Source organism: Mchenga conophoros, linkage group LG17 (assembly GCF_057382185.1).
Source record: "Mchenga conophoros isolate Kocher_MC1m ecotype Shallow Benthic linkage group LG17, M_conophoros_male_GT1.1, whole genome shotgun sequence".
In the NCBI taxonomy this organism is placed as follows: Eukaryota; Metazoa; Chordata; class Actinopteri; order Cichliformes; family Cichlidae; genus Mchenga; species Mchenga conophoros.
The window spans coordinates 36,871,970-36,895,668 of NC_140542.1; the positions used below are offsets into that span (position 1 = coordinate 36,871,970).

Here is a 23,699-nt window from a genome sequence, read left to right on the forward strand (position 1 = left end):
TGGCTGCCATAGCTTCAGAGATGAGAGTGGCACCAATCAACTGCTTTCAGGATGCATGTTAGTCTATAATGTTTAAAGCCATAAAATATGTTTTGACTTCTTGGTTTACTTTCCTGCTCTGGCATAATGTGAAGCAGAAACTTTCTACTTTGTTTTGATTGGATAACAAACTTCCATATCTATCATTCCCTCTTATTCTAATTTATTAGAGGCAATACAAAGCTGTGGTGATGAGGACATGTTGGAACATATTGGCAGCACAGAGCTGCCGAGGCTCCTTTATTGCCTGCCTACCGATGTGAAAATGAAATCAGCTTCATATCACATGATGCCATAAATCTTTTGTTTCTGGAAGGAGTGCCGCTCCCTTGAGAAAAACTTTGACTGAATGTGAATATGTGACTGAGCTTGTGTATATTCATGCCATACCGGTGTGCTGTTAACATGAGTAAAAAAGGCAACGCTCCATGCCCTTCTACCAATACGTGTGCAGCAAAAGCCTGCTGACTAACCTGTCCATATGCAAAGATTGTGGCGTTGTAGCCCTCAAGGCAACCCTCGATGAGCCTCTCGGTGCAGTGGGTGTAGATCGTCTCCTGCTGGGTGTCCATATCGAAGACATAATCATAGGTGAAGGCCTTGTCCTTGCCCAGGACCACTTGGGGTTCTCCTGGCATCACATACGTACAGATGTGACAGCCCTCAATCTTCTCTTTGGGCAGCTGAGGACGAATCCTGGCAGACAGAGAGGGAGAAAGAGACCACAGTAGAGGTGAGACGTGGCTCAAGACTTGGGATAGGTTGTGGAGGTCACGTATGGGCAAGTTACCTTTCAGAGCTGGGAGAAGAGCTTTAACTGTTGTTAATGTGACAGTGTTACCCAACCAATGATCATCTCCTATGTCTAACCAAGTGGATTTATTGCTTATAAATAACATTGACTTTATTGGCTTAATGGTGAAAGTGCAGCTAAGCTGAAGACAGAAACAGTTTTCACTGAGCATGTCTTTTTATGCATGTGGAAACCAGTGTCAGCATGCTGCCCGTGCACCGTACAGTGCCCGCACTGTTCAGGAGTGAGGGAGAGCGAGCGAGCTCTGGGTAAACAGTCCCACCCATAGATTTCATTAAGGAATTGCTCTGTTTGCCTTCCTTCAAATAAAAACACTTCCCCGTTACATCATTTCCTCCTCCGCTTTTTATCACTGCACTAACAGTCGACCTGAAGAGGAAGTGGAAATGCTGAAGGGAAATATTTGGACAGGGAATTAAAATGGTGAAAACTGTTTATAGCAAACCCTGGATGAAAATAGGAATAGAAAACAGTTCTATTAGTATCAATACTGCAATACTCGTAGAAATAAATGGTAAATTATAATGATGGGCATGTGAAGGAAAACCTCACAGTTAGCAGGAAGTAAATGGATTCCTTCAAAGGCCACAGTCAAACCCCAGAAAGGTTAGAATAACAGTAAAAAACAGACTCTCAGAATAGAAAAGTGTCAGTACTGTTGGTGTCCTCTGGTGCTCATTAACTCTCAGTGTATGTGTGAGGATGTGGCACTTTGCATGAAGTCTGTACTATATCACATTAGTCACAGCAAGAGTCTACAGAAAAAAAGCAAAAGGCTTAGAAGGAAAGGAAAAGAAGGATGTCGGTGAAGCTACAGTAGCAAAGGTCCACAGAGGTGTCATTGTGCGTGCGTGACATCAGATCCCAGCTATTTAGCAGGCTCCCTCTCTGGGATTACAGCACTGATGAAAGCAGGACAGAGGCAGACAGTCCTACCTGCAGTAACTGTATTCCCGTAAGAGTATTATAACTGTCAGCTCTGTGTTGTGAAGAGAAGTCCCAAAAAGTTCAGCTTTCCTAGCAGGATTTTCCTGACATTCACTCAATTGCATGCTACAGCAAAAGGCACAGAGAACTTACAAAGCATCAGATCTCATACAAAAACAATTTCCACAGCATTGGATGGAACACAGTGAAGACAGTCATCAAAAATCAGAGACATGTCCAGTTGTACACTGGTCCCTCGCTTTAACGTGGCCTTGCTGTTTCACAGATTTTTTTGTGCAATTTTGCATGCTTTTTTTGTGTTCTGCGTCCTGATTGGCTGTAGACCATCGTCAATCAATCTCCTCTGTGCCGTGTCTCCTGTCCAGTACAGAATGCGTTCAGCTTGTTATATTTACATAAATCTTTGATCGCTAGCAGTGTGACTCTGAAATGTATGAACTGTATGTTTCTAAGTTTTCTCCCCAACAAACACAACAATGTTGACGAAACGTAGGCAGCTGCGGTAGCACCCGGAAGGCAGAGGAAGATGCTAACCATCGCACAAAACGTTGAACTTCTGGACATGCTAAAGGAAGGTAGAAGTTACTGTATTTTTTGGACCAAGTGTTTAAACAAGAAAGAAAAGTGTGAAAATGTTCATGCCTGTCTGAGAAAAGTGTATAAAGTGTGTAGTGACAGCTTTTAAAGCCGTAAAACATCTATAATAATTGTAAAAACTAAAGTTGGCTACTTCACGGATTTCACCTATTGCAGGTTATTTTTAGAACGTAACTCCCGCGATAAACGAGGGACCACTGTAGTTAATGAAAAGACAAGACAAACTGGTCAGGGAGGCTGCCAACAGACCTGTAGCACCACTAAAAGAGTACCAGAACCAGTACCAACCAGTACTTTCAGTTAGAGCAGGGCAATATGACCAAAAATATTTATCACGATATACATTTGAAAATTTGCGATAACGATATAACTGACGATATAATTGACACTAGACAAAATACTTTACAACTCCTCAACTTTATTAGTGCAAAAAAAAAAAATCAATGTATTTTCACTTAAACAAGCAGCTGTTTTAAGTGCATTAAAGTTATATTAAAAAAATTAACAGTGCAAATGCAAATTCCTTGCTGACAGTTTAACCAAAAGGCATTTCCAGTGGAAACTAGCCGACATATCCTCAGCATAACCATGTATAATATCCACAAAAGAGGTTATACACACACAATACGGTAATATTATGTTGAAGCGCAGGACGTATCACTCCGCGAGGCTCCTGCCTACGATAGCCTTAATGCTCCAACAATCCATCAAGCAGTGCAGCTTCGTAGCTTAGCAAAGTCGTACCGAAACATTTGACAGATTCTCGAGCGCCGTGTACATAAAATCGTTTCGAGGTCAGTAAACACAACCAGAATTCATACATAAGGCACACAGGATTATAAGGAACACTGTCGATTTTCAGAAAAAGCAAAGGATTGATTTTAAGTGTGCCGTATTTTCCAAAAAACACAGTAATAACGACGGCTTGCTAGCATGCTCTACCAAAAATAGTGTACAACTAGCTTATTATTGTCTTATAGTGTCACATTAAAGGTAAGAAAATTTTTGAAATGATTTATTGTGATCTAATTTTTTTAACATCAGAAAAACCTGGCAGTTTAACAAGTGTGTGTACAACTACACTACAAGGCTTGTTGACACAAAGCTGATAAGAAAATGTCAAGTTAATGCATATTTTTAAAAACTACATACATCAGAGGTGGCTCCAGGTGAAGATGACGTAACTATCAGGTCATCTGAGAAGACTGTGACTTAATGGCACGACGGCTGAGAGCATTACAGGAGTGAATCTGCATTAATCCCCTTTGGCTAGCTTCCCAAAACTTGTCAGAGAGCTGTAATCCAGGTAACAATAGAGGCACTCATTGCAGCTTACAGTGAGGGCATTAAGTCACTCAGTTATTGTTCATTTTGAGTGTTTTGGAAGAAAAATGTAACAAAGTATGAACTACAGCAAACACATTTAGAAAAAAAAAGGATTTTTTCTAATATAGTTAAGTATAATTAAATCAGTGTTTTCTCCAAGAGGGACAAAAAAAGCCTCTACAAATGTAGTCTCCATTTAGAATAAATGCCCAGTCTATCTGATTACGTTCGCCTTAACAAAGCAGTGATGCACTGTTTGTTTTGTTGCTTGTTACGACATCTCCGGGGTCCTCCATTTAGAAATGGACCAGAGAGAGGAAAATAAATGTCTGAGGAAAAGATAAAGAAAAACAAAGGGCCAGGAAAGACTGGACATGATGGCTACAGATGGAAATTGCACCCACAGTGCATCTCGTCTCAAACTCATTATCTATCTTTGCATAACAAGACCTTTATACTGATCTCATTCAGCCTGTCATTTTTTCTTTCTTGTCACAGTAAGATGCACCACTGCAAATGAATAACGACACACTGAATGCACTGCCCTCGCTGTTCAGGAGGGCGAGCGTGTCATTTTATGTGCCTAGGATTTTTAAGCTCGGTTCTGTTTGGATCCAAAAGCACAGACTGCAGTCTCAGCTTATATTTAAATAGTAAAAGTGTCGTACGTTATTTTGGGAGCAGCTGGTGAAAACTGCATGATAGCTAGACAAAACAGTAATAGTTAATAGAATAAATTCATGTTTTCTGGGTCATGTTGGTCTATGGAGCCATGCTTGGATGCCTCTGAATGCTCAGTGGGACAAGAAAAATGCTCTATAATGCCAGTCTATCTCCATTTTACAGTATGCTAACTATCCAAAAACAGCAAGACACAGATATTTGAAAATAGGCTCAAGTCATCACTCTAGGCAATGCAGGAAATAACACTAATGTGAGCCGGTAAGCGCTGTTACCAGCTCAGCCCTCTACCTGGCACACCCTCGGGCCACAGTCTTTTGGCCTGTAACTTCAACAACAGTGAAACAAGCTCTGTAAAGAAGAGCTTCTGCCTGTGTCTAAACCAACTTATGTATTCAGAGGGTGTGGCATGTTTTTTTTGTAGCTCACAGAATACAGCTAGAATATTCCAGTAAAAACTGTGCCATATTTTGCTATGCTTAAAAAATTCTGGATTAAATGGCAATGAAGCACTGCTTTTCATTGCCAGAAGTCTGTTAAATCCTGTCAGTGAAACCAATGATACTACAGTATTACCAACACCCACGTTTGTTAAGTACACTTGTACACTTTCTCACCTTCTAAGACTTAAATGCAAAGAGTAACACCACTACTACATCTGTGATCTAAATACACAATGACTGGGCACATTTTTTAGGTACACTGTTGAACTGGTTGTTAGCAAAAACATTTAATCAGTCAGTCACATGGCAGAAACCCAGTGCATTGAGGTTCAATCCAAACATCAATAAGAAAGAAAGATTATTCTGAATGTGGTAATTAAGATGTGGTAATCTTAATGTCATTAATGCCGCAGGTCGGAGGGGAGTGATCACTTTGGTTCACTCAGATAGGAAGGCAATAGTAACTCAAATAACAATTCATTGCAACCAGGGTATGCAGAAGAGCATCTCTGAACACACATGACACTGAAACTTGGAGTAGATGGGCTACAGCAGCAGAAGACCACACCACCTGCCACTCCTGTCAGCTACGAACAGGAAATTGAGGCTACAGTTTGCACAGGCTCACTGAAATTGGACAACAGATGACTGAAAAACTGCTGCCTGGTCTGAGAAGTCTTGATTTCTGCTCTAGCATTCAGGTGGTAGGGACAGAATTGGGCATAAATCCATCCTGGGCTATTAACGATTCAAGCTGCTGGTGGTGGTATGATGATTATTTTCTTGGGACGCATTAGTACCTTAAAGCCTTTAAGACACATCTTCTGACGGCTGCTTCTAGCAGTGTAACGCTCCTTAAACATGAAAATGAGTTAACTATATTCAAATGGCCTCCACAGTCACAAGATCACAATCAAATAGAGCACCTTTGGGATATAGTGAAATGGGAGACTGGTGTCATGGATGTGCTGCTGAAAAATGTGCATCAACAAAACCCGAGGAATGTTTCCAAAACTTGCTATGCAGAATAAAAGGCAAAAAGGCGCAACACTTTACTTTGGTATGTTAAGAAGTATAAAGAAATGAGTTTTGAATGTTTATATGAAATACACCTCTATTATGAGTAGTCACTGGGTGTGTGCATACTCACAACTAATGCAAGTTCTGGCATCGGGCATTTCAGCTAAACATAAACAGAAGTGAGAGGTGTGAAGTGTGTTCTGCTGGTGTATTATTAGTGCGACTGACTGACTTTAGCAGTGATTATAATCTGGCAACCTTCACTCTGGTTCAACCCAAAACACTCTTCATCTGTTTGAATAAAGGTTTGCCCTTCAGCGCAGTGCAGACTTAGAGCACTAATCCACCTTTTAGAGCAGCACACTCATGCTCTGCATGGCTGTTTCTCCAGGAAATTTCAGTTATCTGCTTATGCATTAACACGCACGCACGCACGCACGCACACACACACACACACACACTTTCAAAGCTTTTTACACACAATTTAGGTGCATCTTATGATTTTACCTTTAATTTTAATTCTGTGAGGAACATAAATAACTTTTTCATAGTGAAACTAGAGCTCTACAGTTAGATTAACAAATAGTTGTAAGACAAAATGCATACTGAAAATCTCAATTTGGAAAAAAGTAAACATGTTTGTTTAATATGACTAACTTTTTTAGAAAGATTAATTTTTTTAAATCTAGATTTCACTCTTTATGCTTGGCTAAGCTAGCTACCTATCTCGCTATTAACATGTGCAGCTAAAAGTTTGTAGGTTGCGAGTCGTTATGTAATTTAACTTATACACACTGCCACACTGATCTAATATGTACACTTGTTTAGCTTGTTGGCTTTTGGACAAAGGTGAGAATAGTTTCTACTGAGGATTTTGCAGTCACATAACCGCTAACCAGGTCACATTAACTTGGCCACCATATTGGTAGTCTCAAGTGACTAATGCCCTAGTCACATAGTGACTATCTGGCAACCAGTGAAGGAAAAATAGGCATTCACCAACCGGTTGGTAAGCTGTTGCTGGAGGTTGACGGCAGTCACCGTTTCAATTATTTTGAAAGCCCCAGTCACATGGGAAAAAATTTCTTTGCAAATACGTCCTTGTGATTGCACTGTTCGCTAGCAGATGTAGTTCACATGGAACACGCCGCCTTGTCTGCAAACATTTGCCAGCTATTCTCTGAGCAGTAAAAACCGAGACACAAACTGGAAATGGACACCATTTGTCTTCAAAGTAAACGTTCCTTCTTTTGAAAAATGTTAGCACAAATTTTACTTTCAAAGTAAATACCCTCAGTTTCTGGTTTGTATTGCAAAACGTTTTACTACCGCTCAGATAGTAGCTAGCAAGTGTTTGCAGACATGTGGGCATGCTCCATTGCAAACTACCATTGACCAGTTTTACCTAGGAGTTACGCTACAGCTAAATGCTAGCTGTGCTAGCATACTCTGCTAAAGTCCTGAAAACATCCGTGTAGTCACCAGAAGGTGCTGTCAAAGGAAGCTATTGTTCAAAGTTGCACTTTGTGGCTATTGTAGCTTCAGGTATACTGCTATCAGACACATTAAAAGAGCATGTGCTGAAAAATAGTAACATCCATTACTAATTCACTCATCAAATCACTATGCAGATCAAGTCTGACTAAAGATATGGAAGAAAACTGAGCAGCTTTTTAGCACAGTTCAATAAGAGAAGCCACAGCCTGTCACTGACTGATGAGGGGAATTTAGCGACCGAGACAGCGTTCACTGAACCATTAAAGAGATGAAAAGGAGAAAGGCAGACACACTACCCTATATGCACACATACCTATTCAAACAAACACACACACGCACACACACACACACAAACACACAGGGGGGATTTGTCAGCCTCTCTCCATGTGACAAGTCCTGCTAGGCTCCTGCTCTCACTCTCATTATTGCAATTATGGTGAAAGCCTGAGAAACAGTGAACTCCTCAAACACACACAAAAACACAGGCTTCATATATATAGCCTGACTATAGACTGACTGAGACCTGCTATTGTGACTGATAAAAGGAATCAACAAGAAACGATGACACACTAATAAAAAGGAGGCGAGTCACACCATGACCACCATGCTGCTTATCTCATCTTTCCTAAAACACAGCCAGTCAAATGCTGACATCAGTATTACTGCCAATAAGAAAATCAATTCAATTCCCTAGAGCCAGTTCCTGTGCATCATCACTAACAAATCAACATTAACAGTAAACCTCGACATCCGATTCCTACTTAATTTAATCCTGTGTGATTTATTTTTAGCTTTAAGCACCACTTACAGCTGAGGGCACTGAGTGATTCAGCAAAAACAGAAAGGCACATCTGAGCCAAAGGGCAGCAGACACGACTCTTTTCTCCGCATTTCACAGTGAAACCAGCAGAGTCACAGTCACATCATCACAGTCATATATTTTTAGATCCCGAAACACTTGGAGTTAGTTGGTATGAGCAGTGCTGACTGCTAACTCAAAATGAGTATAACCAAATTTTATATTTGTTTGACTTGTTGTTTTTTTTTTGTTGTTTTTTTTACATGTGATATTAGTATATTAGTTACAGATTATTATAATCAAACACATACTGATTATTATACAAGTAGAAGCCTCCAGGCAACATCAACTGGCAAAACTGCAGTTCCTCACATGGCCACTTGAGGCAACTTAAGAAGCTGCAGTAATTTCTCTTGCCAAGTTCCCCTTTATGACAGATAGCACGTGAATTTTTATAGAACTCACCTGTTTAAGCTGTGCATAGCTTTAAGAGTATATGTTTCTACAATAGAATCACTGTGGAGACTTCTTTGTGTTGCTAGTTTTATGGGCATATCTAAAAACTACAAGAAAGACCGTGTGCGTCCTCCTTAGGGATTTGAAGCCTCAGGTTTACACTGTTGACTGGTAATTATGTAGCAATGTGTTTCAGGTCATTTCACAAAGAAATACGAAATACAAAAGTAATATAACAACTAGTGTAATGAGATACTTTTGTTAGAGTTTAATGAGGTAACTTAAGGCATTATTTTTCAGAAAAGTAACAAGTATTGTGTAATAAGTTACTTTTTTTGAGGGTCAACCCCAAGACTGATAACAATGAATTATGAAGGCACTTTGCTAACCAAGCCGGCTAGCCAGTTGTAGCAATTGCGAGACACTTAGGAAGTCAAAATTATGAGATATGTAACTCAAAATAACTCAGACAGTAACTCCAAAATTTTGAAATAAAAACCTGAAATGTTGAACAGTGGAAAAAAAATACTTTTGTATTTTAAAGAATAGACTATCACTCTATTCTTTAAAATACAAAAGTATTACAAATGAGCTATTCATCAACTGACATATCCCAGGTCCAAATTTACTTTAGGACATAAAAAATATGTTCTAATTTAATGCTAGTAGAGTCTAATCATCTTATTAGGAATAATTTAACCGAACTGGGAAAATTACCCAAAGTAAATGTAACACTGTCAAACATAGCACATGTACAAATGTAAAAAGTGTCCACCTGGTAAAAGAATAAAAGCCTAACTATATGTCTGTAGTTAGCTAGGTTTTTGTAATTAAGTAAGTAACACATTATTCAAAGTTTAGATAATTAAGTTTGTGAGCTGCATTTTTTGTGCAACTGAGAAAATTACAGACTAAAGCTAATGGCATAAACCTAGGGTGTGAAATTTGGTTTCAAAACTGAGTTTACAAGTGAAAGCAGAGTTTTGGCTACTTGTAATCATTTTTTGTTCTTTGTTCTTTTTCTAGACACCTCAAATTAAAAAGAAATCCTCTATAAAAACTCGGGTGAAACAGTTGAAGTTGTCCGTAAGTTGTTGATCTGAGTTGACTGTAGTTTTTTGAAGTGCTGTAACTGCAGATTGAAGAGAGAGATGCTACCCAATAGTGGATAATGAGGCTATAAGCAAGTCACAGACATGCACACCACTCACTGGTGCATACAATCTCACGCACAAGGTCTACCTCGTCATTTGATGCTAATGTAACTGAGACAAGGGAACTGCAAACACTCAGATTTCAGTGACACTTCCCAACTTTCTTCGAGCCAAAGTTCTCTGTTGGGAGGTAAACACCGAAACTCTATTCTTCCGTGCTCTAAAAAGGAAACATAACTGTAGTGCGGCTCTAATTTACATTCTTTTAAACGTGTGCAAGTGTGCATCAAGAACACCTTCAAGTACAGCATAATGACTACCTTATATAACAACACGCACACTGTACGCCTCTTTAAGCCAGCAGGTGCACAAGTTGTGTTTTTCCGTTATTTGTGTGTGTGTGTGTGTGTGTGTGTGTGTGTGTGTGTGTGTGTGTGTGTGTGTGTGTGTGTGTGGACTAGCTTGTGTAATATGTTCCTAGTAGCCTTGGGCAAAGGGAAGAACAAGGAGGTACAGAAATGACACAAGGAGAGAAAGTAGATCCTAAGTACAGAGCGAACCCTCCAGCCACAACGAGCAGCTACTGCTTTAACTCACCACAACACAGCACGGCTGCATTTTTAGTAACAGCCTCTATTGTCTAGCAGCTCGTCTTGAGATCTAGAGACAATTCATTGGGTCACTCTCTTCAGTGTGCTGAGAGAGTCAAAGAGTCAGTCGAGAGATTCATCTGTACAAGAAATTCATTGTTAAAATGTGGGACGTGTGCACAGATGAAATGGTCAGGTTACATCCAAAAAACCCTCCAAGTTAAAGCCGATAATTTGGGTTGAATTTAAACATCTTTTGAAACAGCTGTAAAGCATTAAAATTGAAGGTGCAGTTAAATGTAACTACAAGAATACCATACACCAGAAGGACATCTATCCAGCCATCCATCCAGGAGCTTTTTTGGCACAGTTTGGGTCTACTACCTTTACAGATTATGGTCAGTACAAAGAGTTAAATTATTTCTATCCTCATGAGATAGACTTTTCCAAGGTAGTAGTACCCCCATACACAGGATCACAGAATTGCTCAAAGTGTACGACAATGATGTGAATCGCACGGCCTTTGCAGGGGTGAGATTTTAACTCAAAGTCAACCCTTTGAGAGATTTTGGACAGATATACTGTCCTTCTTTGTCATCAAAACACCAAAATGAGGTCATAACTTTTGTACAAATGCCGTTCTGTCCCTCTGGTAGTGAATGTTTGTAAAGCTCTTAACCCTCACATTTGGCATTGTCAGGGTAAACATTTGTTTGCCTTTCTCTATTTTAATATCTTGTTTAAAATAGATTATCACTGTCAAAGGATCAAGCTGATAATTTATCGCAGTACAGTAAGAAACATGCATCTCTAGTATGCTTTGCAAGATGATATGTGCTCCACAGTTTTCTCCCACCTCAGACAAAAAAGAAAAAAGATCTTGGGAATTTCCATTCTTTCTCAGTGAACGATGCATTCGTGTCATTTTGCAGAAGCCAATAAAGAAGTATTGTATGAAGCCCACCTTTAATCATTCTTTTCTCTGGAATCTGGTGTGGAAACAACACCAGACAATGGTGGTTGGGGGGGGGGGGGGGGGTCGGAAAAGACCGAGTAGGAAAGAAGAAAAAAGAGGGCATTCTGCTGACTCAGGCTTTTTGTTTCCCTCCCTCAAGCTGCCCTTAGATCTGAGGCAGTCCAGTCACAGGGGCATCGCTGCACACCCCTACACGTAAAAGGACCCAAGGTTGTCATGGTAACAGCTAACATGAGTCCACGCAGGCTGCCAAAGGAAAAATGCGACGGGGTCACGGATGAAAGTTCTGACAGCTTCCTGGGTCAAAGATCGCCGGGCAGGAAAGAGGGAAAGGTGGAAGAGGATGGTGGTTATCACCTTGAGAGGCAGCCAGAGAGGGCATATCAGCACACGCACACACACACACACACACACACACACACACACACACACACACACACACACAGGCCTCCAGCACTGATACCGGCTTAATAAAAACATTCCATTTTGACAAGGACAGTTCGGCCCATAATGGCACATGTGGGAGTCACGCGGAAATTCAAGAAGGCAACACAAACACAGCAAGCATGAAACAAGCAGGACAGTTTTGAAATGAAGCTACAGTAAACAAATAAATACTAATATTAGGAAAAATCTATACTGAACTAACCTCTGCGCTATTTAGACAGAACTTATTGAATATCAGTAAAAACATGATCACATGACAGAAGCTGGCAGATGGCTTGCAGTATGCTTCTCTTTGTGTCTCAGTTCACTTGAGTTGATTCATGAATATTTATCGTGAATACGCTTGGATGGATGCTGGTCAGAGGAGGCACACACACACACACACACACACACACAGGGAGGTTTTGGTTCACCGCAGCGGACGCACGGGCCTTTGCCCTCAAACATAATCCACAAAGGTCAAAGAGGAGGAGCCAGTAGGCGTCAGACAATCTGGAAAAAGCAGCTGGGTGCTGGTTTCTAACAATACTTGTTTTTATTGTTGTTATAACACAGAAACTTTATTTGGTACCTATGCTTTTTCAATGTCCTGTCTATGTTGAGGACAGTCAGAGCACACGCCACCTGACTACAGCGTAGAGTAAAAACCATGAGGAATTTCTATACTAGATCTTTTTGACAGAAACCCCACTGCCATGATGGACGCAGGTGTTATGAATCACATTAATGGGGGTCCTGTTCCACATGAGCACTGAGCCTTTATTAATGTGATTAGTCACACCTGTGTTTGTCTCCTACTCCAGGTCATAATGGCTGCTGCGAGGAAGGTCAGTGACTGAAAGAGAATATTTGTGGTGATCTAATCTAGCACGATGGTCTTAAATCATCTTTGCACTAACATTAACTCCATCCATCCATCCGCTTCCGCTTATCCTTCCTTAACTCATTTAATAAAAACTAGATTTTGATAACATGGCTACATTTTTGTTGGGTTTTTTTTGTAACCAAGTAAGTAACCAACTCATGGACAAGATGCACTGTTTTAAAGCATAGTTTTGGCATTTCTACTAGGTTAAATGGACATCACATACGCAATCCTCAGCGACAACATTAACATCACCTACCAAATATTAAAAACGTCCTGCTCATCCACCAAAGCAGCTCTGATCCATTCCTTCAGGTGGGTTAAAGCCACTGGATGTGGCTTGTTTCAGTGCATTCTAATGATGCACTATCAGATTGGGATGTGAAATATTTGAAGGCCATCTTAACACATTTTACTCTTATTTCTGAGCAGTTTCTGCAGGGTGGTGGGTGACGTTGCACTGTTTCCCACACACAGACTTTAATAGAGCGGGATGATTTATGACTGCAGTTAGATTTTTTTTTTTAATTTTCCATCACTGAACAATCCACTTGCGGTCAATCCCCAGAAAGTCTCTCTTCCCATGGTGGGACAGACTCCAGATCCACTGCAGATGGACTACAGTTGGCTATGGCAGCCCCTTCTTCTTTAGAACTGGTTTATGTGCTGCTTTACCAAAATCAGTGGGGCTGCATGATGCTGCTGCTTTTGGAAGTTAAAGTTGGCGTCCACTGACAGAGAAACTGTAAAGACTGGAGAGGCAGCTGACTGTTGCTTATTTACTGGAATAAGGCATTTATTACGAGTAACGAGAAGGTCAAAGTTACTCACGTTACCTGTTAGAAGTTTTAAGGTTATGGCTGTATTTTGTCCAAACTGTTGGCTCAATAGGTGCTGCCTAAGTTTATATAGCTTCTTGGTGCATTCAAAATAAGTACATTATTTTAAAGTATTCACTCAAGCCCATCTAATTAATGAGGAAAAGCTATCTGCTGTGGATTCCAAAGTGACTACGAAACCTGAAACCTCACTGCTCACCACTTCTGCCTGTAGGCTTTGAATTTTTAAAGCTGCGCCTTGAGGACATCGACAATCTAATTAGATCTCTTGGCCGGCTCCTTCGGGCTGACTTTGTAAAATCAATTATTTCTCAGATAAATCATTAAGGTTTTGCATGATTTTTTGTGCACCATTGTGCCCAAACATGCACACACAGATGGGCTGTTACATAAGAAGATAGATCTTACACATGGGGATAGGCCAGTAAACACTTTGTATTTGCTAAATCACCCAACATTGTACCACTGAAGTGCCCCATCTGTATGCTGTCAGGTGTGGAAAAATTTTTTTTTAAAACCACAAAGGAAAGAACAGCAAACACATCTTAAGATCCATCAACAAAGCACATTCTCTTTTAAAGAACAAATTGATTTTATGTTATATCATCTTTCCAGTAATAAATCAAGGAGACACAAGAACACCCTGTTAGATCTTCTGTTAGATCTCCAGATGTCTTTCTTTCTTGTTCTTTTCTGTTACCACTCAAAAAAAGAAAAAAGAAGAGATGATAAAAGTGCATTTCATCACTTTGGACTGTATGGGACGGGGGATTAGGCGCTCGCTCACAGACAGCATTAGCCACGCAGGCTGAGGCAGGTAGAGGTTGGCAACCTGCTGGCTGATTACTGGAGACACACAGATGAAGCTAACTAGACTGTTACAGGAGCTGGGAGAAAGCTGGCAGTCAAAATGTTTCAGAGGTAAGAATCACAGTTCACCACATTTCAAAATAATTAGAATGTTGCCACGGCGATTAATGAGCTGAAAACATCAACGCGAAGCTGTGGTTGAATGTTCAAAGACGTGAAATGAGCCGTTCAGGTGTGACCTGCAAGTGACTGTCTGTGAAAATTAATCAAAGACGGGACATTTTCTAAAGGTTTCGTATTAATCAGCAACACAAAAAAAGAAACAGGTGTGACAACTTAAGAAAAGTATGCAGACTTTATAATGACAATTTGTATTTCGTTCATATTGGTTATCACAGGAAATTCAAAGCTTTTTTAAGTTGGAGGTTTTGTTTCTTCTGTCTCGTCTTCATGTTGTTTTAACAGCTAGGTGTGAGGCAGCCACGTGACAATAACACGATTAGCAAAAGAAACACGAGGCTGAGCGACTTGCTGAGAGTTATGTTTAGCATTAACGGTAGATTTTCATTCTTGGGAAAAGTACAGTAAATTTGCACATCTGCCTACTAAGAGCTCAGTTCAACTGCTGCACTGTATGTTTTTGAATTCTAACATATGTATTAGGGCTGGGCCATATTATACCGTTCACGGTAATACCGGTATAATGTTAGGCAACGATAGGAAAATTAAATATCGCGATAGAATGGGAGTAAAACGCGCATGCGCAGTGCCTTTGTTTTATACGCACATGGCCGATTGTTGAGTGAAACAGATGAACCAGAATTGGTTTGTAAAAATGGTGCAACTTCTGTGATGTGGAACTGGTTTGGTGTTTGTCCGTCAGATACACAACAAAGCACATTTTTTTGCAGAACATGCAAGCGGCCGTTGTTATTGTCGTATTTGTCGGACTAAGATGCTCTTAAATCTGGGAGTAATCTGGGTCCTAAACTCCGTATACTTCAGGTCAAACAACACTGCAGCATCACTTACAGTTAAAAACTGTCTAAATTCTTTCATCTTTAATAAAACGATCAGCATTGCTGCTTTACCAGGTGTAACTATAAAGTTTAACTTCCAGGCATCCATGAAAACAAAAGTTATTACATTTAACGGAGTTAGAAGTTAGCAGGAAGCTAGCGGAAGTTAGCTCGCTAGTTTCGCTAGTTACCTAAGCATGATATTGCATGTTCTGACTGAGAGATTTCTGAAAAAAATCAAACGTACAGCTCTGCTATCACTTCCAACATAAATGAAGACAGGAAACTAAACAGCAGTGACGTTTGTAGGGTTGGGCTAGCTGGTATATAATGATGTGCTACGTGATCGCTAGCGACACAGCTATGTTAGCATAACATAAACAGTGAAGCTGGAGGACGAACACTAACACTTTTCCACTTATAAAAGTTAACGTGAAGGTTCTTCATGGTTAGAAACAAATGCAATCGCATGGCAGGATGCTGTAAACGGACCAAACTTCAGTCAGGTGAACAACTGAGATAATCCATCCACAATACGAGGTTAGTCATTACTATACTGCAACAACATGGGAATAGAGCAGCTGCCAGAGAATTCAACATTAATGAATCAATGGTACAGAAGTGGAGGAAGCAAGAAGAATGAGTTTAATAAAGTTTGATTTATCTGACTGCTTTGTTTCGCTTAATGTGCCTTATAATCCCGTGCACCTTATGGTCCGAAAAATGCGTACTGCACACTGCAGTTTAATGTTGCAAAGCACCTCTTTTTAACTTCAGTGGATATTATACATGGTTATGCTCAGGATATGTCAGCCCATTTCTACTGGAAATGCCTTTTGGTTAAACTTTCAGCAAGGAATTTGCATTTGCACTGTTACATTTTTATAAAGCTTTAATGTACATAAAAACCAGCTTCTTGTTTAAGTGAAAATAAATGGAAAGTTGTCTTTTTGCGCTAGTAATGTTGTGGAGTTGTATTTTGTCTCGCATCAATTATATCGTCGGTTATATCGTTATCGCAAATTTTCAAATATATATCGTGATAAATATTTTTGGCCATATCGACCTGCTCTAATATGTATTCATATTCAGTAATTACTCTGGCTGCCAAAAAATAAATAATTCTTACAATTTCTACATTGCCACATCACAACAGTCCCTTCAAAGCAGTTTATATTATAAAGTAGCTGCAGGAATTTCAAGGGTGCCGAGCCGGATCTCCAATTAACTGAGTCTGGCTTCTAAAGCAACAAACAGACTACAATTATTATTTTTATCATTACTACTAAAGGAGGCCGAGGATTAACTAAACATTTGCAACCCAGTATACCCATACGGAAAAGAAATAGTAAAAACTTATATGTGATTACTCATGAAAGTGGCCACTTTCGCATTACTTTCATACATTGTTTTAGTAAGTATCCAAAACATACAAGTTTCATTATATAATTTTTCAAGGGATCTTATATCCGTTTTCACACTTATATGCTTTTCATACAAGTTTCACACAAGACAGATACAAACTTTATAAGATTTATATATATCTTTTCCATATGGGTAATGCCAAAGTGTACAATAGCAGCCCATTCCCAGCTAGGGCTGTTCGATATAACGATATAAAAACGTCTATCGTTTCATTTTACGCTATCGTTTGTTTCGTGGTGTCGCAAAATAAACTGTTTACGGCAATATTTTTTCATCGTTTTCATGGTCACTGTAGTGGCTATATTAATTACTTAAAGTTCTCTTTTTCTCTTATATTTAATATAACCACACTACGGACGGACAAGCGCCTGTTTTTATGCGTTGTCGTTAGCAACAACGACGGTAAAACCATCGCGTGTCCGCTTGTTTATTTTCCACATAAACCTTTCACAATAAAGCTCAAGATCCTGTTGAGACTTTTCAAAATAAACTGAATGACGTGAAAGAGGATGCAGAGTGTTTACGGATGAAAAGCAACAAAGAGCCGTCAGGTGCTAAAAAATAAACCTTAGACTCAAACGTTAGAACAGGCTTTTCCCCGCAGCACGCCGTGTAATAAATACTCACAAAGAAAATGGCAGCCGTTACAACTTATGTCTAAAAATTTATCATTTCATGCATCGGTTAAAACACTCGACTCCAGGTACACGTCACCCAGCTGGAAACACCTCACGTAAGTCGAGCTGCCCGAGATTCACAGAATTTACAGAAAATGTTACATTTTTGTGATTTATATAAGATAAGATAGAACTTTATTAATCCCTCGGGTGGGTTCCTCTAGGAAATTCGGTTTCCAATAGCACAGCACCGACAGAAGTTACAGAATGTGAGCAGAATACCATATATACACATTAGGGGTGCAACGATACACAAAATTCACGGTTCGGTTCGGTTCGATACTTTGGTGTCACGGTTCGATATTTTTTCGATACAAAAAAAAATGTTCATGCATTTTTAATTTGTCATTTATTAAAATTATAAATATATATTTTAACACAAAAGTACAGTTTTTAAATTTAACCCTAACCCTTGTGCGTGTTGTTTTTTAGCTCGTCATATTGCAGCCACAGAAATTCTTTTGTCCATGAAACCATAAAGCTGCACTTTCTTTTTGCCTTATAGTCTGATTTGTCATAACTTCTCCGTTTTGTGGTAAGCTTTTCTTTGGCTGTCACTTCTTCACCCTGACCTGTCTTATTTGGCTCAGCAGAACTAAAATATATATCTGTCTGTGAAGGTTCTCAATCATCCAGGTCATCGTAGTGAAATATATATCCTGCCGCACTCACATAAGCTCAGCGATTCTCTGCGCGATCAACCTCTCACATGTTTAAGCTGCGGGAGATTTCACTTGTCATGTTTGCATAGTAAGCTAACAATTAATAAGACGATGTCAGAGGAATTGGTGCACAAATTATCATCACTCACAGATCAGTGCTGTCGCTCTCTATACACAGTTCCCGCGATTGCAAAGTGAAAGCAAAAAACACAAGCGCAAATTCAAACACGATTTCAATATGTCACATATTGACAGTGGCTCACCGATGCCAATGACATAATTACCCAGCTACATTTCTGAAAGAATGCAAAAGCATTGACATATATTTTTCCTTCCTACAATAGCCCGACAGGCAGGGCAGAGATAGCCCCGGGACGTCGGGCTAGCGATATTGCGAGCCCTGTATCTGATTGAGGAATCACTCATCTTTGGAAAAGAGAGTTTATTACAGAGAAATGTCTCTTTCCAAAATAAAAGCTATACTATCCGTTTCTTCTGGGCTATATTCTCAGCAGCATATTAAACATATCAGGTCTCCATAAGGAGAATCCTGTGCTAACAGCTGTCTAAATGACTCTGCTAAAGTTTGTAGCATGCATGCTTGTTGTTTTTGTCTTTGCACTAGGATGATGTCGGTGTAAATGTGCAGTCATATTCGTTGTGTTCCCACTAGTGCTTTCAGGTTAATCTCGTTGAAATAACCTTAATGCCACAACAAGGCAAATCTCCGTTAACGAGCTACCCTATACAGAGGGGCTAGACGGCCAACACGTTAACGAGCTAACTGCGCTAACACACTAGCTCCCACCCATGTAATTGAGCATTGCATGGCACATCCAACATACTGTTTTACTTTAGTCCATGACTCGCTTACCTTCAGGGTCATACGTCACATGAAAACCAAAATAATTCCAAACGCCAGATCTGAATGAGGGTGGGGAGGTCCACTTCTGTCTCGCTAGCTTGCCCTGCGCTCTTCCTTCTGACCATGCTGTCTGTGTTGAGCGCTCAGTGAATCTGCGTTCGACTACTCCGCCTAGGCTGCACTCTCGAGCCTAGGCGGAGTAGTCAAATGCAGATTCACTGAGCGCTCAACACAGACAGCATCGTCAGAAGGAAAGTTGATAAAATAAATTACAAATTTTGTATTGTTCTTTTTTTTTTCTCCCCTTTGGTTTTCTTTCTTTCTCTCCCCCTCTTTCTTTCATTCTTTCCCCCTGTCCTATCCCACAGTCATGTCTGTCCCGTTTGCAACTGAAAATAAAATAAATTCATAATTATAATAAAGGTCAATCAAATGGACCAATATGATGATCCACTTAAAATAAATCCTCTTGGCATCTTTCTTGGCCTCAAGACAACAATTCTGATGGCTATAGATCCAAACGGGACACAAAAAAAAAAAAAAAAAAAAAAATTGAAAAAAAATTGAAAAAAAAAAAATTTGAAAAAAATTGTATTGTTCGATACATATGCGTACCGAACCGAAAGCACTGTATCGAACGGTTCAATATCGATACGAATATCGTTGCACCCCTAATACACATATATAAATACAGAGACATATAAATAAAGAGTATACAAAAGGGATAAATAGAATAAATAGGAATAAGAATACAAGGGAATTGGTTATTATTAACAAAAAGTATTACACAGTGAAAAGGCACTACAGCTTAGTTGTAGTGCCTTCGTTATCGGGACGATAGATGTCTTATATTGGGATATGAGATTTTGGTCATAACACACAGCCCTATTCCCAGCCCACTCCTGAGGCGTAATATACCGACGGTTTGTCAAGTCCGGTCACCTTTCGTGCCGGGTTATGGATGAAATCCAGTAGAATGATCCTCCCGCGGTAATACACGTTCCAGCCCTGTATTCTGCCATAACCATAACCTTATCCCTAATGTTAACCACAACTTTAATGAAGTTAAATCGCTTTGGAAAACACTAGCTAAGTAAAATGAACGTACACGTGTAGATTGATTCCAAACGGTTCTCATTTTTCCGATCTCATAATATAGGAACATGTTGGGTTCCTGGAAGCGTAATATACCGACGATTTGTCACCTAGCGTAAAATGTTACGCTTTGGGAGTGAGAACGCGTTGACAATAGACCCCGTGTAATGCAGCAGTCCCCAACCTTTTTTGCACCACGGACCGGTTTATATCCGACAATATTTTTACGGACTGCCATTTAAGGTGCCGTGAATAAATGCAACAAAATAAAACCAATACCAGTACCCCCAAAAAAGAACATTTATTCATAACACTCGGGAAAAGACCCAGGGGAACGGAGTTAACAATAAAAACAATGAAACCCCCCCCCATAAAAAACCCATCAATTTTACACCTGAACCTCAACCTTCGCAGCCCGGCACGAAAAGACTCACGGACCGGTACCGGTCCATGGCGCGGGGGTTAGGGACTGCTGGTGTAATGGACACAGATGAAGAAGTTGCAGTAACTTGCAGTACCAGCAGAGGGAGATATTTTATTTCAACCCAACATAAAAATAATTGTGGGACAGCATTTAAAGAGACATTAGTAACACTTTTACATGTAAATATACATTAGCCACCTGGCTTAATCGTTTCAGGCGTAGAACAATGTTGGAATGTACCTTATACCTTCCTTGGTCTCCCTGGTCTTCCTTAGCTTTAAATATATTGTCTCCCCGTGTTGGTACTGCAGTCAAGTGAAGATTACACTATGTAATAAGTCGTTAGCTAAAGGTTTGTGACTAATTTTGAGTTATTATCTCAAAATTTCAACTGAACTGAAAATTTCAAGTTATTTAAACTCTATTTTCAATTTCAAGTTTTCTCCTAAGCTTGAGTTGGTAAGCTGGTAAGCTGGTTGGTAAACTCAAAACTTTTAAGTTTGACCTACGAACAAGAAAAATACTTTTTTCAGTGATGGAAACGAGCTTCCGAATAGAAATCTCAACAATGACGGTTTGTGCTAGCATGTTAGCGCACAAAAGGCCATTTAAAGCCATATATCAGTGTTCTTGTTGGAGGTATGTTCAAGATTCATTGCCCTTTCAGTTCTGCTTTGGTGAACACAAAAATCCGGTCTGGCACTTGCTTAATATTCCACTGTGTTAACTAGCTGGCTGCTAATACTCCTTGTTGGCTGTTTGGTGTGGGATTGGTGAACAGAGCTCTTGTTGAAAGGTCCTCTGATAATATTGCTGAATCCTACCAGCATATTAACTAGCTAGCAACTTGTCTTTAGGCTGTTTGTGGACACGCAAGTTAGCAGCTAGCTAGTAAACATGATTTACTAGCTGTTTGGTGCTAGACACATAGCATGTGGCTGGATTATTATCAGTTTAGTTAAAATTACCCCACTGCTCTGAAAGGCAACAGTGCCAAGAAGAACACAGTAAATCCAAATAATAAAATGTTTCACGGAGCTGATTCTAACTAAAGGGCTGGGTTGTAATTCATGAAGAGTTAGCCACTTTCATAACCCATATGGCAGGGGTATTGAACTCCAGGCCTTGAGGGCCAGTGTCCTGCAGGTTTTAGCTATCACCCTAGGTCAACACACCTGAATCAAATGATTAGTTCATTACCAGGCTTCTGGAGAACTTCAAGACATGTCAAGGAGGTCATTTAGCCATTTAAATCAACTGTGTTGGATCAAGGACACACCTAAAACGTGCAGGACTCCGGCCCTCAAGGCCTCGAGTTTGACATCTGTGCCATATGGTCATCAGACTTATGGTTTAAGTAAAAATATTAGGCCAACATAAAACGTCATGTTTAAGCATTAGACCTTTTATAAGTTCATCAAAATAGCCTGTCGCTCTTCTCACACTTACAATTCAGACTCACAATACTAGGATACCCCCCCAAGTGCAATTTAGTCTAGTTTTGAACTTAACTAAAGTTGTATTCATGTACTTACACTGAGAAAAATGAAACATGCCTCTAAATTCATCTAACCAAATACATAAGAAGAGACATAAATATGTGTGCCATAGCATTCTTCGTGAGAATAGAGGTTACTTACGTCAAAGAAGTAAAGAAAATCAAACAAATCATGAACAAACTTACAGATGAAAACCTAAACCAATGAAAAGCCTTTTTGTCTGACCTTCAATAGGACAACAGACCAACAAACACAACAAAGGCGCTTTAAATAATTACTGCACCTGACCTTTCTAACAAGATACAAAAGCAGGTAGGACAAAAACATGCAGATCTTTATTTGCCACACATCAAACAGCCTGCGTATGCGGCTCAGGCTGTTTTGTGTGTTCACATTAAGCTAAGACAGGAAGCCAGACAAATGCAATGTTCCAATATGAATTGAATCGTATTATTAAAGAGAGCAGCAGAGCATGTGATTGGGGGGTGAGGTGGGGTGGGGGTGTACAGACAGATAGACAGATTATTTATTATCCATGAAGAAGAGAGAGAGAGCTTGTAAACTGAGCTGGCTCAGTAAACAAGAGTTCTGGGTCAAAGTCTGAATGCACAACAAGGAGCGAGAGGGACGAGGAGAAACGTGAGAGGGACGGGAGCTTTTTGTCCTCTCCTCCAACGAGATCACATGACAGTTCAGGTTTTTAATCCAAACACACACACACACAGACACACATTCCCATGCAAGTGGCTTCCAACATTATACTGGTGTCTTTATTGATTTGTTGTATTGTGACCAGATGACGGCTATCTCAGTGTGTGTGCTGTGTAAGTGACAGGACAGGACTGGCCTCAGGGACAAGGGTCAGAGCAGCATGATACAGCGAATGCGCGCGCACACACACGGAGTAACGCACAAAAGCAAGGCGAAATATCACAATGAGTGACTGCAAGGGGCTCAAATGCACCTGCATTTCTGAGAAGTGAGTGCATCCTTTGAAATCGTGTGGCTCACTCTTACTACAGGTGCAGTCTTCAAGGGAAGAAGCGGAAGGCCTAATCCCTCAGACACATATGGCATCCTCATTCATAAATCCAGTACAAAGCATGCAGGTATTAACAAGAGCAGCTCATGTAATCGAGAGCTATATTTGCTTTGCACACCATGCAAGAAAACTGCAGCAGCTCCTGCCAGCCAGCTTCAAAATAAAAGCAGGTTTAGTAAAGGAGTATTGTTGTTTTAGGAGAGCCCAGTCAAAATAAAAGCAGGAGTAACATGTGCATGGTCCCAAGCAGGTGTAACACGAGAGCATCTCAGGAGAGGCGTCTGCATCCTTACCTCAGGGCGACGCGCACCGAGCTCTCATCCGGCCCGCTGCTGCTCATGGTGGCACGGGAGGCTGGCCCGAAACAGCCCGCTTAAATATAGCTCAGTTTCGCTTTTTTTTTCTTTTCCCTTTATCCTCTTAGACGGGAGAGCGTCGCGGTCTCCCTCCCTGCTCCTCTCAATAAAGCGCTTTCTATCTTGGGCTTCCACCGCGGCCGCCGCTTTCGCCTCACCTCGTCGCCCGCTTGGAAATAAACCCCATTTTAAAGGCTCAATCTATTCTATATGAATAGATTTGGATTCCATGTTCAGGAAAATGTGGCTAAGGATTCAGCCGTGGTCACCTCCTGGGAGGCATCGTCGCTTCCTCCGGCCCGGGTGGAGCGCGCTGTGTGAGTGTGGAGGAGCC

General features: G+C 40.3%; 1 protein-coding gene across 5 annotated transcripts in view; it reads right to left on the minus strand.

Moving 5' to 3' along the window:
• The window catches only part of LOC146555859 (kinesin-like protein KIF21A), a 44,804-nt gene extending 21,105 nt beyond the window's left edge, over window positions 1-23,699 (minus strand). For all 5 annotated transcript variants that reach the window (XM_085251034.1, XM_085251033.1, XM_085251031.1 and 2 more), the window contains exons 1-2: window positions 23,303-23,699; window positions 513-735 (exon numbers count right to left, since the gene is read on the minus strand). In XM_085251034.1, the coding sequence (XP_085107160.1) occupies window positions 513-735; window positions 23,303-23,349 (270 nt within the window). In that variant the 5' untranslated portion in view covers window positions 23,350-23,699. The remainder of the gene's footprint in view (window positions 1-512; window positions 736-23,302) is intronic.